The following is a 21,020-nucleotide window of genomic DNA, read 5'->3' as shown; positions in this document are numbered from 1 at the left end:
ATCGATCATCCATTTCCCGCCGCAATCACCATCAGCAGCTTTTGAAAATCACTTAGACCTCATCACACATTTAATTTTGCGCAAATATTTTACAATCGTACGCCTGCTTTAAAGTACTATATTTTAAATTTATTAATTTTATTTTAGTTTAATTTTAAAGATCGGGTTTTTTGTTTTGTTAAAGTGTATTATGTATTTCCATTTGTTTTATTACTCATACGTAATCTTGTTTGTGTTGTCTGTGAGTGTGAGCTATGTGAGTGTTTTGCAGGCGAAGCGTTTTAACACATTCAAAACTATAAAAGCAAACAATTTACAAACACTCTAGGCTTGTTGTTGCATTTGGCAGAATTTTTGCTTTGCTTTCCTTTGTTTGCATTTACAATTGCTGTTGCTGGTTGGTTAGTTGGCCGATTGACAAATTGGTTGGCTTGTTACTTCCTTGCTTCATATTTTTGGCTGCTCATAGTTTTTCTTGTTGCTTTTGCGGCTGATGTTATTACATTGGTATATGTGTGTTGTTGTTTCGGCGTGAATGCAGCTTGTAAACATAAAAACAAGACATATGTACGTTAGCAACATTTTTGTTTTTGTTTTTCTATTTTTTATCGTTTATCGTGCTGTAATTTAACTTGTCTTCTTAGCCATAAAGCCCCATTTAAAAATTTCCTGCCTTTATCCCTCCTCTCTCTCGCTTCTCTCCGCATATTTTTCTTCATCTCAGCAGTTCTTTTATTTTGCACGCACACATCGACCCCACAATGAGTTTCATTATTTGTTATGCTTTTGTTGTTTACGCCAACTATACTCTAATTTAATTATAAATTTTAATCGCTTTCTCAGAGAAATTCAAGGATGTCCGCTTTCTAGATTTGTTTATGTGATCGAGTCCAAAGTAAGGCAAATGTGCATTGGTCCAATTGCGGTAGATTTCCAAATCGACGGGTGTATTGTCGTTAATTTCGTTCGGGTGGCCCATTGAAATGACGGCAAATTTATAATTCTCCCACTCTTTATCGGGCACATTGAGACGTTTCTGTATACGTTGCTTAAACGCACCGTATGGTTCATTATGTTTCGCTTTAATTAAGAATGGCACACCAAATGAGTTGTAGATCTCTTTGCTGTAATGTGCCACGGGCACGAGCATTTCATTCTCGGCTAGTTGCATGTCTTCGGCAGGCACTTCCTCTATGCGGAAAGTCTTCTGCGCACTTTGTGTCGTCAGCGTTTCGTTCGACTTTTGTAGCGATTCCAGCGGCGTGTCTTCTTTGTATATGGTTCCTATTTTGTGATTGGCCACTTTAAGCAAACGCAACTTCTTACGGCTATTTTCCGCAAATTGTATCTTTTTGGCAGCCTCGTCCAACAGGCCTTTGACATTCTCATTCTTATTGGGATACAACACGAGCTCTTTCTCTTCCTTAAGGTCGTTTGAGACCCAAATGCATTTAAATTGTTTCTTATTGTCGAGTTCGTGAATGCTGAGAGACAGTCTTTGATAGAAGAGCTTTTTAGATGCGCTCTGCTTGCAGTATGCGACTAGATCCTTAACAGTTCCCTGAAAAAAGAAAATTCAAAAAGAAGAAACCAATGAAAGTGTTAGATAAATATGCTGAGATGATACTTTACTATCCTAAGTTCGATCCTGAGGTGGAAAGATTATTACTAAAATACCTTATACTAGGAGTAGTTTCTCAAGTTAGTCTTTTCGGCGCAAAAATAACAGATTTTGTAATATTTAAATGATACACTCCTCTTCGGACACGGAATTGTAGGCTATACCGCCACAGAAAAGTCCAAAAGCGACACCTCACCCTTTTGAATTCAAAACATATATCCTCCCCATTATATATTTTTTGAATTTAAAAGTAAAGCATAATTTCTTTAATCACATTTTAACTAAACATGCATATAGTGAGAGAGATAATAACGTTTCCATGACAGTCGGTTCTACGTTACCGAAACGACCCGGATTTATATCCGGTCGAGGACTGTCACTCCAGCAGCATTCCCGTATTTAGTATGGGGAATGTTTATGCTACTAAAACAACAACAACAGAGATAATAATAGAAAAATCGAGAATGATCACTATTAGCTTCAAATTCTTTCATCCCAACTAAATTGCCTTTCGCTTATATCTATGTTTATTTATGCGCTCTTGTTGATTCACCTTAAATGTATACGGAACGGCATTTCCAGGTGTCTCCTTGTAGCTGCTGACGCACATGAAGAACTGCAATTTGTTTGGATCAGTATTGAGTCGCTCGGCGACCGCTTGTGCCATTTGGTCATAATTATAGCGATTAGAGAGTTCTAGGACGATTTCCGGTTCATTGGGGTTACACTTATCACAGAATGTGATTTCTACTCTGTATACCAAATCCAAGAAGTAATCCTCGACCGTCGGCAAATCTAATTTAACATCAACATGCTCTTTTTCAAATATCAATATGTAGCCCTGCAAATTGTCCGGATGCAGGTAAAGCACATTCTCAAGAGGTTCATTTATATTGGGAATCTTCTTGTCGTTGCATTCATCGAATACCGTCAATTCGGTGTCCGGCTCAAAGCCCAGATGTGTATTAACATCAGGCACAAGTTCACTTAAACGCCGGGTTAGTGGCTGTTGTGAACAGCCAATATAATTTAGCCTTTTATTACAAGCATCATAATACTTGAAGAATAGTAGCACTTCCTGTTTAGGATCGAACGGTGGCAACGGGCGGCCAGGTACAAGGGGAGACGCCAACTCGAGAAAGATCACCCATGGCTTCTGTGCAGTAGCGATTTGTTCAATCGGACGTAATGCTTCCCGTTGGAAATCAAAATAAAGAAATTTTTGTGATTGTGCCGCAAACATAATCCACACGCGCATACGATCTTTTGTTACGCCGAACGATTTTACGAACGCGTCCATCATCTCCTCGACAGTCTGGGTTTGTTTCAGCTTGAAAAGACGTTGGTGGACTTTATCTAAGTCAAAAAGGCGACGCTTTTGTTGCGCTTCAAAGTACTCTTCCAGGATAACGTGAATGGAGATATATAAGTTCGCTTCGCTCCGCTCTTTACGGCGAGCCATCTCGATTCTTTTCTCTAATTCAAGACGCTCTACTAATTCACTGGGTATTTCATGCTCGGGTATATCGCTGAGAACACGTTCCAACTCAGATTTACGTATGTAGACTAACATGTATGCATTGCTGCACTTAGCATGGAACGATATTTCATCATCGTTTCCGCCATAATTCTGTTCGATGGCTTCTACTCGACGACAACTGGAGACGACATCATCGTCAAATTTGAACCATTTGCCATCCGCTTTCGGATTGATGAAGACCACATAGTGGCCGCCATGGTTGTCGCCCGAATGAACGAGCACTGCATGCAGAACGTATTCGGCAGGTGTCTTCTCCTTCTCGGCTAGATAATCGTCCAAATTTATACGATCGTAAAATTCAAATCGATCGTTATATTTGATTGAACTATCTGTTATGGGATCATATTGGAATCGCATTAAATGCAAATGCAACACGGGTGGAAAGGCTGTAAATATAACACCCTTGCTTGCCTCCTACAAGAGAGAAAAGTAAAATAAAAAATAAGCTTAGATTCAAGAATTTTTATATAAAGAAGTAGTACAAATATGGTTCTAAAACGCAAATATAGTTTAAACTTTATTTAAAAGACATTTTTATAGTTAATTTTTAAAATATCACCGGCGAAAATTTTCTGCGTTCCCGCCAACAGCATTCTAGAACAACGAGAAGTTTTTCAGCCAATTATACTAACGGTTGTGCTCAATTAGGTCTCTTTTAAAATTATTGGCACATATTTCAAGTTCGTAAATAATGGTTACATTTAATATAATGATCAAATAAGTATTTTCACTTCAGTAATAAATTTTTAGTTTTTCTGAACTCACCTGAAGACCATGTACACCGGCATCGTATTTATTATCACCCTCAAGAGTCTCCGAGGCAATGTAATCTTTGAACGAATCGTAGATATTCTTTTTATCCTTAATGTTCAACTGAATATCATAGAAAGTCTCATAGCGTGTGCTGTTGTAATCTACGTTCTTGCATTTTATGTATGAAGACATTTTTCCCTCGAATAGTCCCGGTATGGTGCCTTCCAAGCAAGTACCCTTCATCTTTGATTCTAATTTGTCCAGCAGCACTCGTAAAAATTCCTGTACATCATGTTGCATAAACGAGTCGAGTGTTTCCCAACCAAAGGACTTGGTAAGCTTTTTAGTACCCACTGGGCGGTCGCCGAATTGAAGATCATGAAATACACGCTGCAGTGACAAACCTACCGACTTGGTACTATCATCAGCCTCTGTCGGTATTTTATAAACAGCACGTCTCAGTTGATTGGTAAAATAAAGTGTTTGAAGCAGTGAGTTCATATAGCATGTTGCACCCTGATTCTTAAGCCCCACATAACCAGTGTGTTTTTTTGAGTCCCAAAGTACACCGTGTGGCGCGTCAGCTACAACATGAACCTCCAATGTGATAGCGCCATTATGTACGTAGCATTTGTCGGGATCTTGTAATTCGGTCCACGTAATGAAGTTTGAGTAGCCGTAATCATTCTCTTTGGAGTAAAAAAGATGCTTAATGCGCGCACGTGTAAACGGGGGTGCATCTGGTTTGTGGCATTTTAACCTTAGTTCAGCGATGGCATTACACGACCATGTGGGTGATTCATTTTCACCATTACACTGAAGGAAGAAACCGAGCGCACGATCATTTGGAATTACCATTATTTTCCATGGCAACATACGTACATATACGGGAGGAGAAAGATGTTGTTGCTTTAACTGTGCAATATTCTCTACCGTATATGAAAATGTCGCCTCTGAGCGAAATTGATCCTCCTTGGGATCGTCGACGGACGTCATCTCCTGTTCGTTGGCGTATGGCGAAGTGGTGTCGGCGAGTAGTTGCTGCGGCGGTACGTTGCCGTTTTCGTTAGGCAGCTGTGCTGGTGGCAAATGCAGCTTATTCAGTTGCTGTTGCTGATGTTGCAGGTCGCTTGTGATTATTTCGACCTCTTGTGTGTCCATTGCCTCTATCGATTGGTCGGGCTCGATTTCCATTTTCTCGTCACAATTACGCTTTAAATTCAATTTTACAGCGCCCCGCAACCGCAATTTTTCTTTCACACACTTCGTCGTCGCTGAGATATGCTGTATCTTTGGCTACACCGCGACCCTTTGCTAAATCCCACACTATGTACCAAAAAATTAACAAAAATACGTCAATACGTCAGACGTGAAAGTGAACGTGAAAAAAATATTACTTATTTTTCAATTTTCCAATCATTCTCACATTAAGCAGATGATGAAGAGAAATGAAAATTTGTAAAATGTGATTCTCTTATGTTTTTCACATTCTTACCTGTCAAAACTATGCCTTGTTTTTCCTTTTCTTTCGTTCTGCTCTTGTATTCTTCTTTTGATTTTCTTCCACTTTGGCACTCGAGAAGGCGGCCGCTAACACCCCGAACAAACTGTTCTTTATTCACTCGTCTTTACCTTTCCTCGTTCTATTCAACTTATCTCTAAAATGCTTTCACGATTCACTATTTTCTGCTTTTATTTACGCCAGCCGTTCTTCCTTTTCTTTGTATTCTGCTCTTTTTTTAATTATGCACACTTTTCAATTCTTATAAGCAAATGCTTTTTTCACCTTCTACCTCCTTCAACTGCTAATTCTGCGATGCTTGGTGATGAAAAAGACAAAATTCCAAATTAAAGGCAAAAGCCGAACATATGAACACACAACACAATTAGCGAAGACAACGGCGGACAGGTATGATTGTGGTTGAGGTTGTGGCAAGTCAGAATGTGTAGACAATGCAAATTGCCGAATTCTTCTTCTGGACTTTGTCGACTTTCTTCACGCAACCGTTTCTCTGTTTTTGTGCAATAAACTTATGATTTTTCTTTCGGAAGATGCTACCGAAGTGCGAGGCACACTTTTCACTTGATTTCACACTTATTCGCAAGTATTTTCCTCAAATTAACAGCTTTAGGAAATTTACATTTTTTCCTATTCCCATCGCCGTTACTGTTGCTACTTTTTAACTGTCAAATTCCACAGTGTTGTGTTTCTGTCATGCCGTTTAAAACTCGATGCACTTTTTAATTCGCCATGGAATCATACGAAAATTATATCCAAGGTTGCTCTTGAGTTTTTTATGAAAGTACATATATTATATATTATGTTTTTATTTAAAACAATTATTAATTGGAACAGTTTATATCCGTAAAAAATTTAAGGCTTCTAGTTCTTGCACACATATTTTTACACTTTCTCTCTTGAGCAGTGTTGCTAAAATCGCTTTTCGTAGGTGTGAGGAAAAGGAAAAAGCACTATGCCCATAGAAAAAGTATCTATATATAGGGTGTTCTATTAAAAGGACTTGAACTTTACAATTAAATAAAAAACAGTTGAAGTGATATTACTAAAACTGTTTTTTTTTTTTGTTTTTCATAAACATATGTTGCACATAAATTTCATGGCATTATATATGGAATACAATTTGGACCCATTTTTGATGACAACCATTGACATTGAGTGCAGCGCGAAGAAATAAAGGTCATATCACACCAAATAGCGTCTTTTTCGGAATGTAGAGGCCCCCAGATGAAACCCGACGATTTTCCTATCTTTAAATCTTACAATTTTACTTGTTTATGAAGCCACTTTGCTGGACAGAGTTCCATTAATAAGCATTTTCACCAAATTTCTCACCTACGGGTTTACCGGAATAGCCGCTATAAATTGAAAAAGTTCGAATTTTCTTACTAAAAACCATTTAGTGTAGCTAGAAAGTAGTATTGTACGACACTCAAGAAATACTTAAGAAAGCCAGAATTTTGGGCTTTATTATATACTTCGAATTGTATATTTAAATAACACCTATGTATAATATACATATATATATAAACATCCCGCCTAGTCCACACCGATCGTTAGTATGCATCTATACAGTATGCATTTTTAAAAAAATTGCAGTGTTACGAGTATTTGAATGGTCCGCTTTGTAGCTGCCAACTAATAGGAAATCGAACATATGCTAGAACGTATCGCCAACATAACGGACGACTGATATTTGTTTAGACCCTCTTTGTTTGGACCGGCGACCGCCGTAGCCGAATGGGTTGGTGCGTGATTACCATTCGGAATTCACAGAGAGAACGTTGGTTCGAATCTCGGTGAAACCAAAATTAATAAAAACATTTTTCTAATAGCGGCAGGCAATGGCAAACCTCCGAGTGTATTTCTGCCATGAAAAAGCTCTTCATAAAAACATCTGCCGTTCGGAGTCGGCTTAAAACTGTAGGTCTCTCCATTTGTGGAACAACATCAACACGCACACCACAAATAGGAGGAGGAGCTCGGCCAAACACCCAAAAAAGGGTGTACGCGCCAATTATATATATAATATATATATATATATTGTATAAGATGCACTAAAATTTCTCAATTTTTCCTAATTCTGAACTTAAAAAAAACGCAGTCATATTTGGTAAGGTTGAAATAAGATTTTCAGAACTATAGATTTAGTCAATAATTTTTCAAATGTTCCAGAGTGTCAAAAAATTGAAATATAGAAATCATACATACTTAAGTACAAGAAACCAAAAGCTCGTTAAAGCCAGAATTAAAAGAAATAAAGATATGCTTTAAACAAGGAAGTTAAGTTGCAAAAAATTTGTACAATTTATTTTTTTGTAGGTATGTATTAATATAAATAAAATATACAATAATGTAATCTTACACATGTGATATTTGAATCAAAAAATGTATGTATTTGTGCAAATATGTTGTCTGATCCTTATTTCAATGTATACAATGAGAGGTATACTGGAATGCATAAATCCACTCAGTCAAGAGAGAATAAGATTGGAGAGAGAAACAGAGAGAGAGAAAGAGATCAGATTACAAGTCAAGAATGATAGAATCTATTCAATTCGCTCAGATTTCAAGTGAATGAACGAACCTGCCTTACCATTTCATTTATAAACGGATACATGACTTTCTTAGGGCAAGCCGTGAGAAAAAAGATGTATTCTGGAATGAAAGTGCCTAAATCCTGGGTGCATAACTATACATAACAATTTCCGAGTGGTTTTGTTAATCTGCACAAACTTCTAAAACCAGAGGCAACTTGGGCCCAACCACAGGACACTTCAGCAGGGAATGTCAAATGGGGAAGACAAAGTGCTGATTTCTTTTAAAACAAACCCGGTGAGGGAATTTAGCTAAGAAATTATTATTATACTGCTTCGCGACAAATTTGTTTGTTTTTATAATGAGGCTGGCTTTAGTTGTATAGGATATGTGCTCATATTCCTGTTAAATCCGGTTTTCAGTTTTGTGATTTTTTAAGACTTTGTTCAACGAATAAATGATGAATTATTTGTCAAATTACTCTATTACAGTTTATTAATAAATTGTTTTAAGTTATTGTAATTCTTATACTGGAATCATTTCTTTATTTGTATATAATTAGTTCGCAACACTATAATTTGTTAAATAGGTATAATTAAGAGTATATTTGTAAGTAAGTACTATAATCAATCACACGAATTTAAGTTGAATGATAACATTGAAAACCCTCAAAAATAGAGCTCTATTAGAGTGCATATGTACATATACTTGTAGGTATATATGTTTTACCATACTTATGTTAAATATATATGCATTTATGGATTTTACATAATCAGATAAATAGTTCATATAATATTTTATTCTTATCGTGTTTTTTTTAAATTTAATTAGTGTGTGCGTTATAAATTGATTTCCATTTATTTAATATTGCTTGCCTTATTCTTAAAAGAGATTCTGGACAATCAAAATATATAATGCGAAAAACACCAATAATCGTATAGATGGATGTGTAAGTTCATATGAATGTAGTAAATGTTGTATATATGTACATTTAGAAAATTTTAATCTTATAATTAAATTAAATATTGTCCCGAACTTCCAATAGTGTAAATATTTGTTTAACTTTCAAAGAGCAATTGTAAATTATTTTAAACATGTATGTGGCTAATAGAAAAGTGAAATACTTGAGCAATGTGAAAGAATCTCAGTAACATGGAAAGTACAAGTAAAATGAAAGAGGATACGCCTATGAAGGATGTGGGTGTAATTTCTTTTCAATTTCATTTTCAACACGTGCTTCATCCAACGACGATACCGTTGGCAAACCTCCAGGCCAGTGTAACAGCTCATTCTCATGCTCCAATATCATATTAGCTTCAGCTAAAAATAAACAAAGACACAATAACTAACAAATATACAGGAAAAACCTCATGCATGTGGATCATTAATCGATTTTGGCACCTTGAATGCGATGCACTTTGCTTCCGTATGCCAAGTCAGCATAATATGCCATCACAAATGTTAAGGGCACCATTGGTATCAAAGCCGCTTTTCGTCTTATCGACTGGTAGTATTGCCAACACCCAATGCCGGAGGTGATATAGAAAGCGCCAAGCCAATAGAAAAGTTCGCGTTTGCCCGCAATATAGGTAGCCATTTCGCGCTCTTTTATCTGGTAATGCAATTGTATCCATCGCTCCATCTAAGGGATCAATATTCAAAAATTATATAATTAAAGTTAAGTGAATTTTTCATACAACTCTGCGCAGTTATACAAATATAATATATACGATGCAAGCACCTACTTTCAGCTCCTGGCACTTCCGGTACGCTGGATCATCATGCGATGGAAAATTGGACGTTGTATTACGTGATGACGACGAGCCCATTAGACTTGTATTAACTTGTTTGTCCCAAGTGAGCAATGGAATATTTAGCTAATGCATGAAAAGAAAAAGATAAGAAGTATTTCACCAAAAGCGCAGAGCAAAATGGAATTGCAGCACTTCAGCAATTAAACATACCGAATAGACTTTACAAATAAAAAAATGTTCTATATTTTTTTGTTAATTTTAGAGTTGTTTCATTGGAATATATTTAAGCAAAAATGTAGCTATCTTCACTAAAATCACTCTACTGCTTACGCCACTGCGACTCACTTCGATTGTGTTTTCGACTTCCAGAGAGTACTTGCTGAGTATGATGGTATGTCACGACTACAAGTAAAACACTGCAATGCTTGTATATTTTGATTTCTTCTATTCCGCCAACCTCTTTTAGTTTTTGGCAGCTGTGGGACACTCAGGCGTGCGCACCATTTCTTTTATTACAGTTTGTTGTTTGTGCTCGTATTATGACTGTTCGCTTGTGGGAATTTCTGTTTGATCTCTGAGAGAATCGTTGTTTACATGTCTACATGTCAACAAATCTGAACCTCTCCGCCAGAGCAATAAGAAATGTGTACAAAATGTGTCACACAACTTATAAAAAAGGCTAGGCGTTGAGCACAATGAAGAACTTAGTAAAACAGTTTCAAAAAATTTAATTTGCACCATAGAGTAAGTAAGACTCAATGTTTGCACTCAACTGTGACTATTGGCCTGTGCCTTTCTCAACGCTTAATGAAGTGTAATAACTGGTTTAGATTACTAAAATATTTTTAAAGTTTCAGACATTTTTCGGTATTTGTTTGCGGAGAAGTTTTACAAATCATCATGTTTGTCAGATGTATGTATGTAGCACTTTGTATGTTGCAATGGGGATGGTCCGCTATTGTCTTATTTTCTGAGGGGATACATATGCGTGTATGCATGAAAAGCCATGAGTCTATACCGATGAACCAACCAAAATGGAAGCATTGGCACAATATTATTTGTGTTATATGTACATACATATACGAAATAAGATGATAAATGTTGGAAGAAGTGCCTAGAAATTGGTATCATCGGATACATTGTTCACTGGCAAAAAGCCCACGGGCTCGTCTAGATTAATGATGAGTTTGATGAAAGTTGGGTCTGATTCAGCCTTGGAAATCATGTCTTTGGCGATTTCAATGCGGCTCTTTTTTTATATGAAATTCAGGCCCTTTGGACCAGCCTTATTTTTCTTTCATTAAATTGATGTTTTCATCAGCTTTCTTGTCGATGGGCTGCTACTACGTTCGTCATCCTCGATGGATTTACGATCTCTTTTGACACGTTCATTCCACCCTTAAACTGCTGTTTTTCTTAAGAATATCATTACCGATACCGTTTCCCAATATTTCTAAGGTTTTCCCACCATTGAATCCATTTTTAATGCAAAATTTAATATAAACGACCCAAATTGGGGGACATCAGAATTCGTTTTAGAGGTATGGTTCCTTCGGCAAAGTTTCTTATTTTGATCCCTAGAATATGATTTTCACAGAGCAATGGTCGATTTTTTTGCCTCCCCACAAATTGACCCGGCCTAATATATATATTCTATAGGTTTCTAATGATTAAGTATAATGGCCGAAATACCCATTTCGTGAAACATATGATGTATCACAACACCTCGTCCTACAGATGTATGAAAGCTCATTCCATTACTGAACCGTACAAAGTACAAATGTGCTATGTTTCAAGCAATTTTCACAAATTACCTCTGAAGGTATATACTGTCATGACCAGAGATTTTTGTCCGAATCTAGTGCAATCATGCCAATTCTCATTAAACTTGTTGTCGAGGTGAGCTGCATTATGACTGTCTATCTTCTACGGTCTTACCAAGTTTTGAACCTCGCGCTTAAGGGCCGCGCCAAAGGCCGATTTTGAGGGTAAACTACAGTTCGACAACAAAAAAAGGCGTTTTAGTGCATAATCAGAATTCCTATGTGAAAACTAGTTTTCTGGTGTAACAGCGCCGACATTGAAGCACCAATCCACTCATTTCTCCTAGTACAAAACGCCTCGAAACTGCAAATACAAATACAGTCTAATCTTGGTAATTCGGACACTTGATAATTCGGACAGCGCGGTAATCCGGACACCAAAACGTTTTCTATTGAAGTCTCTGTAATCCGGACACCACGTATTCATGTAACTCTAAAATTCGGACACTTCTTTATTTTCCAGTGAATATGCTGAAATAAAAAGGAATTCCGTTATTTTTTATTTTATTTTATAAAGGGGACTCCCCTGCTAACTACTTTGCGTGAATAGTGCGTTTAAGTGCTCGTCAGGCTCCTAGTTCATATTCATAAGCATATTTGCGTAACGTGTAGTTCAGTAGCTAATTTCAAACATTAACTCCATAATTTCTTTAACTGTGGACTGTATAAATTTAACTATGGCACCAGCAGCTAAGAAAAAACATACGTTTTTAACGATAGACCAGAAAAAAGAAGTTCTTAAGAAACTAAGTGAAGGACAGTCAATTCGACAGCTAGCTGCGCAATACAATGTAGGTAAATCTACAATTTCGGACATAAAATCAAGTGGATTAAAGATTGATAGGTAAAAAACGAAAACATTTTGTAAGAAGAGTTTACACTCCTTTGATTATATTTTGCAGTTACATTGCTAGAACAGAATGTGGCCTTGGAAAGCGTAAAACTATGCGACCTGTGGAGTTTGAAAAGATGGAAGACCACTTGTATAAATGGTTTGTAAACACAAGACGAAACAATGCACCGTTTTTCTCGGAAATCATCAAAGAAGAGGCCAAACAATTCTGTTCCCAAATTTACGGACAAAGTGTAGAATTTGTAGCTAGTAATAGTTGGTTTAGTAATTTTCGCTCCCGATATGGAATTAAATTCTTAAAAATATCTGGCGAAAAACTTTCCAATGATTCTACTGCTGTGCAACCTTTTATTGAAAAATTGCGAAAGAAAATTGCAGAAATGGGCATTACCTATGATCAGGTTTATAATGCAGATGAGACTGCTTTGTTTTGGAGAAAACTTCCAGAAAAAACCCTTGCATTGCATAATGAAAAATCCGCACCCGCGCGCAAAATTGGAAAAGAAAGAGTAACACTTCTAGTTTGCTGTAATGCAACCGGAGAACATAAACTTCCATTGTTCATGATAGGTAAAGCCAAAAACCCCAGAGCGTTTAAAAAAGTACACCTTCCGCTTGGGTACTCCCATACCAAAAATGCTTGGATGACAGAGCAAATCTTTAAAAATTGGTTTGAAAACTCATTCGTTAAAGAAGTAAAGCGTTACTTAAAGGAAAAGAATTTACCAGCCAAAGCCATTTTACTGCAAGACAATGCAACTTGCCATCCCCAATCACTGTCGGATGTCGATAAGGACATATATGTTATGTTTTTGCCACCAAACTGCACGGCTCTTATACAGCCAATGGACCAAAATGCTATCCGAATTTTAAAGACAAACTATCGGAAGAGTTTTTTGTCTCTACTTTTGTCCAGCCCAACGGGCAATCTCCCGGAATCTTTAAAAAACTTTACATTAAGACATGTGGCTTTTTTATCGTCTAATGCTTGGAAAAATGTGGATGAACGCGTGCTCAGAAAATGTTTTAACAAAATTCTTTATGACGAAGAATGGGACTCAGATGATGATTTGCCTCTTGCGATGCTACGGCGCAGCAGCTCAACTAAAATAATTGATCTTCTTGTTGAAATATCCCTGGATGTATATAATGATAACGAGATTACTGAGTGGTTGAATGACGACACTGATTTCGATATCAACGAGATTGAGGAAGAAGATAACGAGAACAGCAGTCTTGACGAAAATGAAAGTCAAGATCCTAAAATTTCGCACTCTCAAGCTATTGTCGCATTTGATAGTTGTATTAAATATGCAGAGGAACAGGAATTTTCATCCGGAGACATTTTAAAACTTGTGAGTCTCAGAGATATTGCATTTAGAAAGAGAAATGAAACAAAATTGCGGCAAACGAATATATTGAATTATTTTACGGCCGAATAAAAACTAATATATGTACATATAACTCATTGAATATTAATCAATTTAAGATTAAATAAAAGTTTATTTTATTTGATTACTGATCTACTGATTTCTATTAAATTTTTTACCCACTCGATAATCCGGAAAATTCGATCTTTCGGACAACCTCTGGTATTTAATTGTCCGAATTATCGAGATTATACTGTACGTGGAGTTTTTTCTTTGCCTTAAAGCTATCTACAAAGAAGTATCTGATAAGATTCATAAATGAGGTTGACTAATAATAGATATCTTGTATGCATTTTTGAATTTTTATTTTCCTCCCGTATAGTAGTTTAAAATGGGAGTAGTAGGAAAACATGGATGCACTAAAAAAAAGCGTATACGTTAGTTCAATGGCTTGGATATAGGAAAATTGAAATTGAAATTTGAAAAGGTTGAGCCAAGGAGCACCAGGAGATTTGGTGGCTCCTAAAACACTCAGGCTAAAAAGCCCATTGTATTTAAGCTCTGGAAAGAGGGTAGATAGCCAAGGAGGGTGGGAGAAAAGTATCAGAGAAAGAGATAGGAAAGAATAGAGGCAGAGATAGAGATAGTTAGTCCTGTGAGAATTTTCCAGATTCTTTGGTAAATCTGTAAATATCCTCCAGTTTTAGAGAACGAATATTACTCATTCTCACGACATCAGAATCCAAAACTCGTAGCCGTGTTCTAGCAAAGACATGACACTCACAGAGAAAGTGCTCAGCGCTATGACCCTCCTCGAAGCACGACAAGCACATTGGGTCCTCAATGATTCCAATGGTGGTCCTATGCTGACCCCATGGGTTGTATGGTTGATTCCGATGATCAACCGAACGCCTTTCCTTCCAAGTTTTAGTAGAAATTTTGTCAGTTTTCTGTTCGGGCTTGTCACAAAACACTTTGCAATTCTGCAGCGTTCTAGACCGGACCATAATCGCTGATCCAATTCATGGTTCCTGCGGAACTGATTTCGATTATTGGCTCTGCCCTTGTGAGAGAACCGCTGATCCACGGTTGGCCAATTCATCGGCAATTTCGTTTCCTTGAACACCGGATTGTCCTGGAAGCTATATAAGTACAAGCCTGTTTTGCCTTGCGACATAATTAAGCTTTTTCTTACATTCTTGAACAATCTTTGAGGTTTACTTCGCGTTCTCCAGGGCCTTTAGTGCAGCCTGGCTATCACTGAAAACTCCAATCTGTTTTCCGCTCCATCTCCTCTCGACTATCCATTCGGCTACTTTCAGGATGGCAAAAACCTCCTTTTGGAAAACAATCGCCATTTCCCCCATAGCATAGTGATATTTATTACTATCGTTTAGGTACCACCCGGCTCCAGACCCTATTTCATTATTGGACCCATCGATAAAGAAAATACAGTGCACTCGCGGTAACTCGAATAGCCGCTAAGTCGAACGACGTGCTAACTCGAACACATTTTTTCCCCTATTGACTTCTTTGTAACTCGAACAATAAAAAAGCGCTATAACTCGAACAAAAAAAACAAATTTATTTGTACACACATTCTTTTCAAACATGTACATTTTGTACATAGATACATATGTAATAGTATATGTATATAAATTATATGTATACTAGTGTATTGTCCATATGAATATTTCGGCGTTAATATCCCGTTAGTTTTCTGGGAACAACATCTTGCATTGACCAAATTGCTTAGATTTGTCATTTGTAGTATATCAGTGCACGTGAGTAATGGATCGTAAAAGGTTGAAGTGTTTAACATTAAAAGAGAGGGCTGAAGTCCTTAACAAAATTAAAAGTGGACGTAGTGTTACTTCTCTAGCGAAGGAATATGGGGTAGCCAAGTCCACCATAAGTCTTATAAAAAAGAAAGATAAGGCAATTTATGGCTTGCACTAACGCTACCGGCAACCATAAGCTTAAACTTCTCGTTATTGACAAAGCAAGAAATCCTCGTGTTTTCAAAAATTTTAACTGTCCGGTGGAGTACAAAAATTCCAAATCAGCCTGGATGACTTCGGCGATTTTCAAAGACTGGTTTCATAATTCGTTCGTGCCGCAGGTAAAATCCAGATTCATTAAAACAATTTTTTTAACCAAGTTAAATGACTTTAATATTTAGGTAAGAAAAAATTTGAAAGATGGGGACTACCTGAGAAGGCTCTTCTTCTAATTGATAATGCCCCATCACATCCCAACGAAATCGAATTAAAGTCCGAGGATGGTTTAACACGTTGGCTGCCACGTATCACCGGTGATCACAAAAAAAAACCTCCCCCAGGTGCCAAGTATCACCGGTGATCACAAAAAAAATCTACCCCCAGGTGCCAAGCAAAAAAAGTCATGTTCCCGTTTGAATTTTAACGAGATATTTTTACCAGGAATAAAAGTCACGCTCCTGACGCGTATGAGCATGTTTTTGTGCTGTGTTCACTGGTGACCACTTGCCGTTTTTTAAAACGATTCTTATTTTTTTTTTGAAATGTGATCACCGGTGATCACATTTCGAACAAGTAAATCAAAATAAATCAGTATCAAACTTGAGTTCATAGCGAGCAGTTAGTTGCAAATTACAGTGAAAAATAGTGAAGTGAAGTTGTGAAGTTATGAATTCCGAGGAAATACGTGATGCGTTGAATTCAATGGAAAATTCCAGTGGTAGTGGTAAGGATTTTAGTCCAGATGAAGATGAGTACATCCCAGATTCAGGCAGTGATACAAGGAGTTATGACAGTATTGATGAAGACCTCGATGTTAGTGCTACGAATGTTAATAATACTGCAGATGAAGAACAGACGGAAACTACGACAACATGGACCTCGCCTGCTACCGGAGAGACTTTAAGAATTTCGAAGAATTTACCAATCCACCCCAGGTTTTGCAGTTACAGAAAGTTTTTGACCGATGAGATATTGGATATTATTGTTGAAGAGACAAATAGGAATGCAAACTCTCAAGTAACTGGCATCGGTACTCGCAGCAGCAGTAGGATGAATATGTGGAAAGATACTGATCGCCAGGAGAGAGCTACTTCCATCCTGGCCATAGTCACGTATATGGGAATGGTAAAATACCCTGCAATAACCGACTATTGGAAACCAAGCACATTGTTCAAAAACGCATTCGTCCCACAAGTTATGGCTCGTAACCGGTTCCAGATCTTGCTCAAATTCATTCACTTCGCAGATAATGCCCAGTCCTCTGAAACAGTGTCAAAAACTTATAAAGTTGACAAGGTCTTGCAGGAATTGATTCTGGCCTTTAAACAAAATAGCGCGCTCACCTCCGCAGGGAAAACACTTTTTAATAACGTCGACAGAAGCAACAAAGGATGGTAGGCGCAAGAGACATCGTTGCGGCATGTGCTATTCAGAATTAAAGACGACAAAATCGTCGTCAGCCGCCAGGAAGAAGGCCAAACTAGTGGCAACATACTGCACCCAATGTCGAGGGTCACCATACCTATGTCTTAAACATTTTCAACAACTACATTAAAATTAAAAACAAAAAATATAGTTTTTTCTGTTTCCAGAATTGAATTGAATTTTCTCATTTTTAATTTCGTATTATTTCAAAACTTTGTATTTTACTATGAAATAAAATATTTTTTCTTTTAAAATAAACTTTCATTTTTCTCAAAACTCCTTCCGTTAGGGTCCCAGCCCCTAAAATCTAGGGGCCTAGGTGTGTATCACTGGTGATACATTGGCACCTGGGGGTAGTTTTTTGAAATGATCACCGGTGATACATTGGCACCTGGGGGTAGGTTTTTGAAATGATCACCAGTGATACATTGGCAGCCAACGTGTTAATTTTAACTATGTTTATGCCGCCGAATGTGACACCATTGATTCAGCCAATGGACCAAAATGTAATTCGTATAACGAAACTATACTACAGAAATTTTCTACTGGCTTCCATTTTCAACAATCGATCGAAAAATCGATATCGATGACTGTTTTTTTAACATAGCACACTCAATTGATAAGTCGAACAAATTCGATAAATCGAACAGCGCCTGTTTTAATTAGTTCGAGTTATCGCGAGTGCACTGTATCTGTCAAACCTCCCTGCATGCATTCTGGATTGCTCCATTGCTCACGCAACTTAAAGATTACTCTGTTTCCCGAAGTTCGTGCCAGAAACCATATTTATGGAGTCTACACATTGCTTTTATTGCTTCCTGTTGTATCTTAAGATCCAGGGAGAGCAAATCAAGCATAGCATTTAGAGCATCACCAGAGGTTGTACTCATGGCACCCGTGATGCATAAACATACACTTCTTTGCCTGTATAGTTCCCGGATTGTGGACTTAACCATGCTCCGTCGCCACCAGACAACAGAAGCGTAAGTGATGATTGGTCTGATAAGTGCCTTGTATATCCATAGGACCTCAGCAGGTTTGAGACCCCAGGTTTTACCAAAGGCTCCACGGCATTGCTGAAAAATCCACAATGCGCGATTCACCTTCAGTAAAACATGTGTCTCCCAAGTGAGCGTATTATCCAAGATTACTCCTAGATATTTAACTTCATCGGAAAGACCAAGTGTCACACCTTTCAGTGTTGGAAGACTGAGTCCATCCAATTTCCGTTTTCTCATAAATAAGACTATAGTTGTTTTGTTCGGATTAACGGAAAGACCTTGTCTCATGCACCAGTCATCGATTTTGTCCAGAATCCACTGCACGTTCGTCACTCTTCTCACCAGCGGTTAACAGCCTCTCAGAGAGCATGGAATATATCCATTTTACAAGGGTTTGAATAACTCCGTGTCGTTCGGCAGAAGAACATATTGAGCCAAAAGTGGCATTATCAAAAGCCCCTCAATGTCAACGAACACGCCCATTGTGTATTCGTCAGCTTCCAGCCCGGCTTGCTTGCTAACAAGTTCGTGTAAGGTTTATTCACATGATTTTCCACTGTGGTAATCGTGTTGATTTCTACTAAGTGGACTTCTCGGCAATACCCCAGCTCGAATATGTTTCTCCACCACTCGTTCTTGACTTTTCAACATGAACGATGTCAAACTGATTGGTCTAAAACTTTTTGCTAGAGAATAGTCGCCTTTTCTTGGTTTCGGAATAAATACTACTCTTACGCGTCGCCATTGGGATGGTATATAACCAAGTGCAAGACAGGCTGTGAATATCCTTTTCAGGGCCTCTATCAGCCTGTCTCCTCCTTTCTTGAGCCGAGGACTTAAAGTTTTCAAAGGAAGACAAGGAAAACCTTATCGATTCTTTTGTCACTATCCGACTAGCAATATACCAGCTGTACCTAGAGGTTCCACCGTTGCTACCGGTTTTGTTCATGCCACTCTCTACTTCAGAGAGAGTTCTACTACCCGGAAAATGGGTTTCGAGTAGAGCATTAAACGTTTCCGATTTTAAAATGGTGTATGAACCATCAGGATTTCGAATGGAGTCCAGCCTTACTGAGCAGTCTAGATGAAGGACCTTACAAAGTCTCGCTGTTTCCCTTATTTCTTCGACGTTACTGCAGAAATTTCTATAGGATTCAAGTTTGGCTTTCCGTACTTTTTTTCTTTTATTCTCTCTGTGTAAGTCGATGATTAGCCTAGTCCTCTTCTGTTTGGGTCTTTAAGGCCTTATTAAGAAGTTTTCTGGACCGTACACGAAGCTTCGACAGTTCATGGTTCCACCAAGGAACCGCTTTCCCTTGTCTACTTTGCCTGAGTGGGCACAGTTCTTCAAAGCATTTGATTAAAGTACCTTCTAATTTCTTAGTAGAATCTTCAATCATTTCTATTGATTTGAGTTTTTTCAGGTTTTTATAATCGCTCTGTTACAAGCTCACCATACCTGTGCCAGTCCACATTTCGAGGATTCCTACCAGAAGGTATTGATATTGTATCAATTCTCAGTCGGAATTCGATAAGACGATGATCATAAAGAGAGTCCTCTTCCAAAACTCGCCATCGGTTGATTTGATTTCCTACTGAGCTATTGGTAAGTGTTAAATCAATCACCTCTTGCCTCCTTTTGGCCCCAAGAGCTGGTTTGTTACCAGTGTTTTGAATGACCAAATCGGATGACAGGATAAAATGCAGTAACTTGAGACCTCTGGGGTTGCATTTGCTGCTTCTCCATACAATATTCTGTGAATTTGCATCACAGCCCACTATTAGCCCTAGATTTTTGGATTCTGCATACTTGACTACTTCTCTTAGCTCCCTCGAAGGATGTGGCTGTAAAGAGTGGTAGGGTAGGTAGGCCGAGACTATGATAGCTTCGACACGGTTCCCACTCTTCCAGTACTTTATTTTTGCAACAACGATATCTCCGGAGCATAGCTCTATTAACATCGTGTGTTCGATCAATCTCGGCATGATAATACATGCTCGCGGTCTCACATTCCCTTCACAATGAAGTATTTGTCCCCACGACATAGCACCTAGACCACAGACACGCTTGTGACATACCTATGGTTCTTGTATTATTATGTGTGGATTTGTTGGATGTGGAAACTAATATAAGTCGTCTGCTTCTAAAGTGCCCTCTTTAAGGCGCTATATAAACGCAATTAAAGAGTAGTGGGACAGAAAAACATCAAATTTAAACCTTTGTTAAAGTCTGAGAAAATTAGGGCTCCTACAAAATTGTTGTAGAACTAGCCTAGATTTCGAAAATTAGAAATATAAATTTTCATATACATACATACATATATGTACATACGTAATCTTATCCCTATTTAATTTTACTACCTATTTATTTAATTAAAAAAACTGCACTTGGAACTTTGTATTGCAGCTTTTTTCCATGCTTGGTTATACTTTACTGAAACAAGTACCAACTCCACTTACATAATGTACTAACTAAAACTTCGACTGTTTTGTGTACTTTTCACAAATGTAAACAACGATGCACATACTCCCGTGTCTATATACTTATTACACATGCATACCAATAGGTGCATGAGTATAACGTAGTACTGTATAGAGATATAATATAATATTTGCTTATTTTGTGTGTAACACCTTACCAACCGGCTATTCATGTATTTGAAGATCAGATGATTTTTGTTTACATTTTTCCAAAAGTAAATAAACAGTAGGAAACCGAAAGCGCATGTGCGTGTTGTTACCCCAAAACGCCGTAAAGCACAATATAACTTAAATATATGCATTTATGAGCCTCGATTCGGCTGTGCGGTCTAGTTTCCATTC

At 37.6% G+C, this 21,020-nt stretch overlaps 2 protein-coding genes across 3 annotated transcripts; both read right to left on the bottom strand.

Annotated features, from left to right (window-relative positions):
* Positions 1 to 491: 491 nt before the first annotated feature.
* LOC128858498 (ubiquitin carboxyl-terminal hydrolase 7) lies at positions 492 to 6,309 on the bottom strand. The gene is made up of 4 exons (XM_054094849.1): positions 5,410 to 6,309; positions 3,927 to 5,240; positions 2,175 to 3,575; positions 492 to 1,561 (listed from the first exon to the last, which is right to left on the bottom strand). Exons 2-4 carry the CDS (start codon positions 5,106 to 5,108, stop codon positions 815 to 817), a joined length of 3,330 nt encoding a protein of 1,109 aa, XP_053950824.1. The 5' UTR covers positions 5,109 to 5,240; positions 5,410 to 6,309; the 3' UTR covers positions 492 to 814.
* A 2,175-nt stretch (positions 6,310 to 8,484) lies between these two features.
* On the bottom strand, positions 8,485 to 10,242 carry LOC128856631 (plasminogen receptor (KT)). Of its 2 annotated transcripts, none has more exons than XM_054091941.1 (4): positions 10,071 to 10,242; positions 9,717 to 9,848; positions 9,373 to 9,613; positions 8,485 to 9,291 (listed from the first exon to the last, which is right to left on the bottom strand). In XM_054091941.1, exons 2-4 carry the CDS (start codon positions 9,798 to 9,800, stop codon positions 9,158 to 9,160), a joined length of 459 nt encoding a protein of 152 aa, XP_053947916.1. In that variant the 5' UTR covers positions 9,801 to 9,848; positions 10,071 to 10,242; the 3' UTR covers positions 8,485 to 9,157. The 2 variants fall into 2 exon arrangements, with proteins under 2 accessions (XP_053947916.1, XP_053947917.1); XM_054091942.1 differs by lacking the exon at positions 10,071 to 10,242 and adding an exon at positions 9,936 to 10,064.
* Positions 10,243 to 21,020: the final 10,778 nt, after the last annotated feature.

The sequence above is a fragment of the Anastrepha ludens genome, chromosome 3, assembly GCF_028408465.1.
Source record: "Anastrepha ludens isolate Willacy chromosome 3, idAnaLude1.1, whole genome shotgun sequence".
Taxonomy (NCBI): Eukaryota; Metazoa; Arthropoda; class Insecta; order Diptera; family Tephritidae; genus Anastrepha; species Anastrepha ludens.
This window is presented reverse-complemented; position numbering and strand designations above follow the sequence as displayed.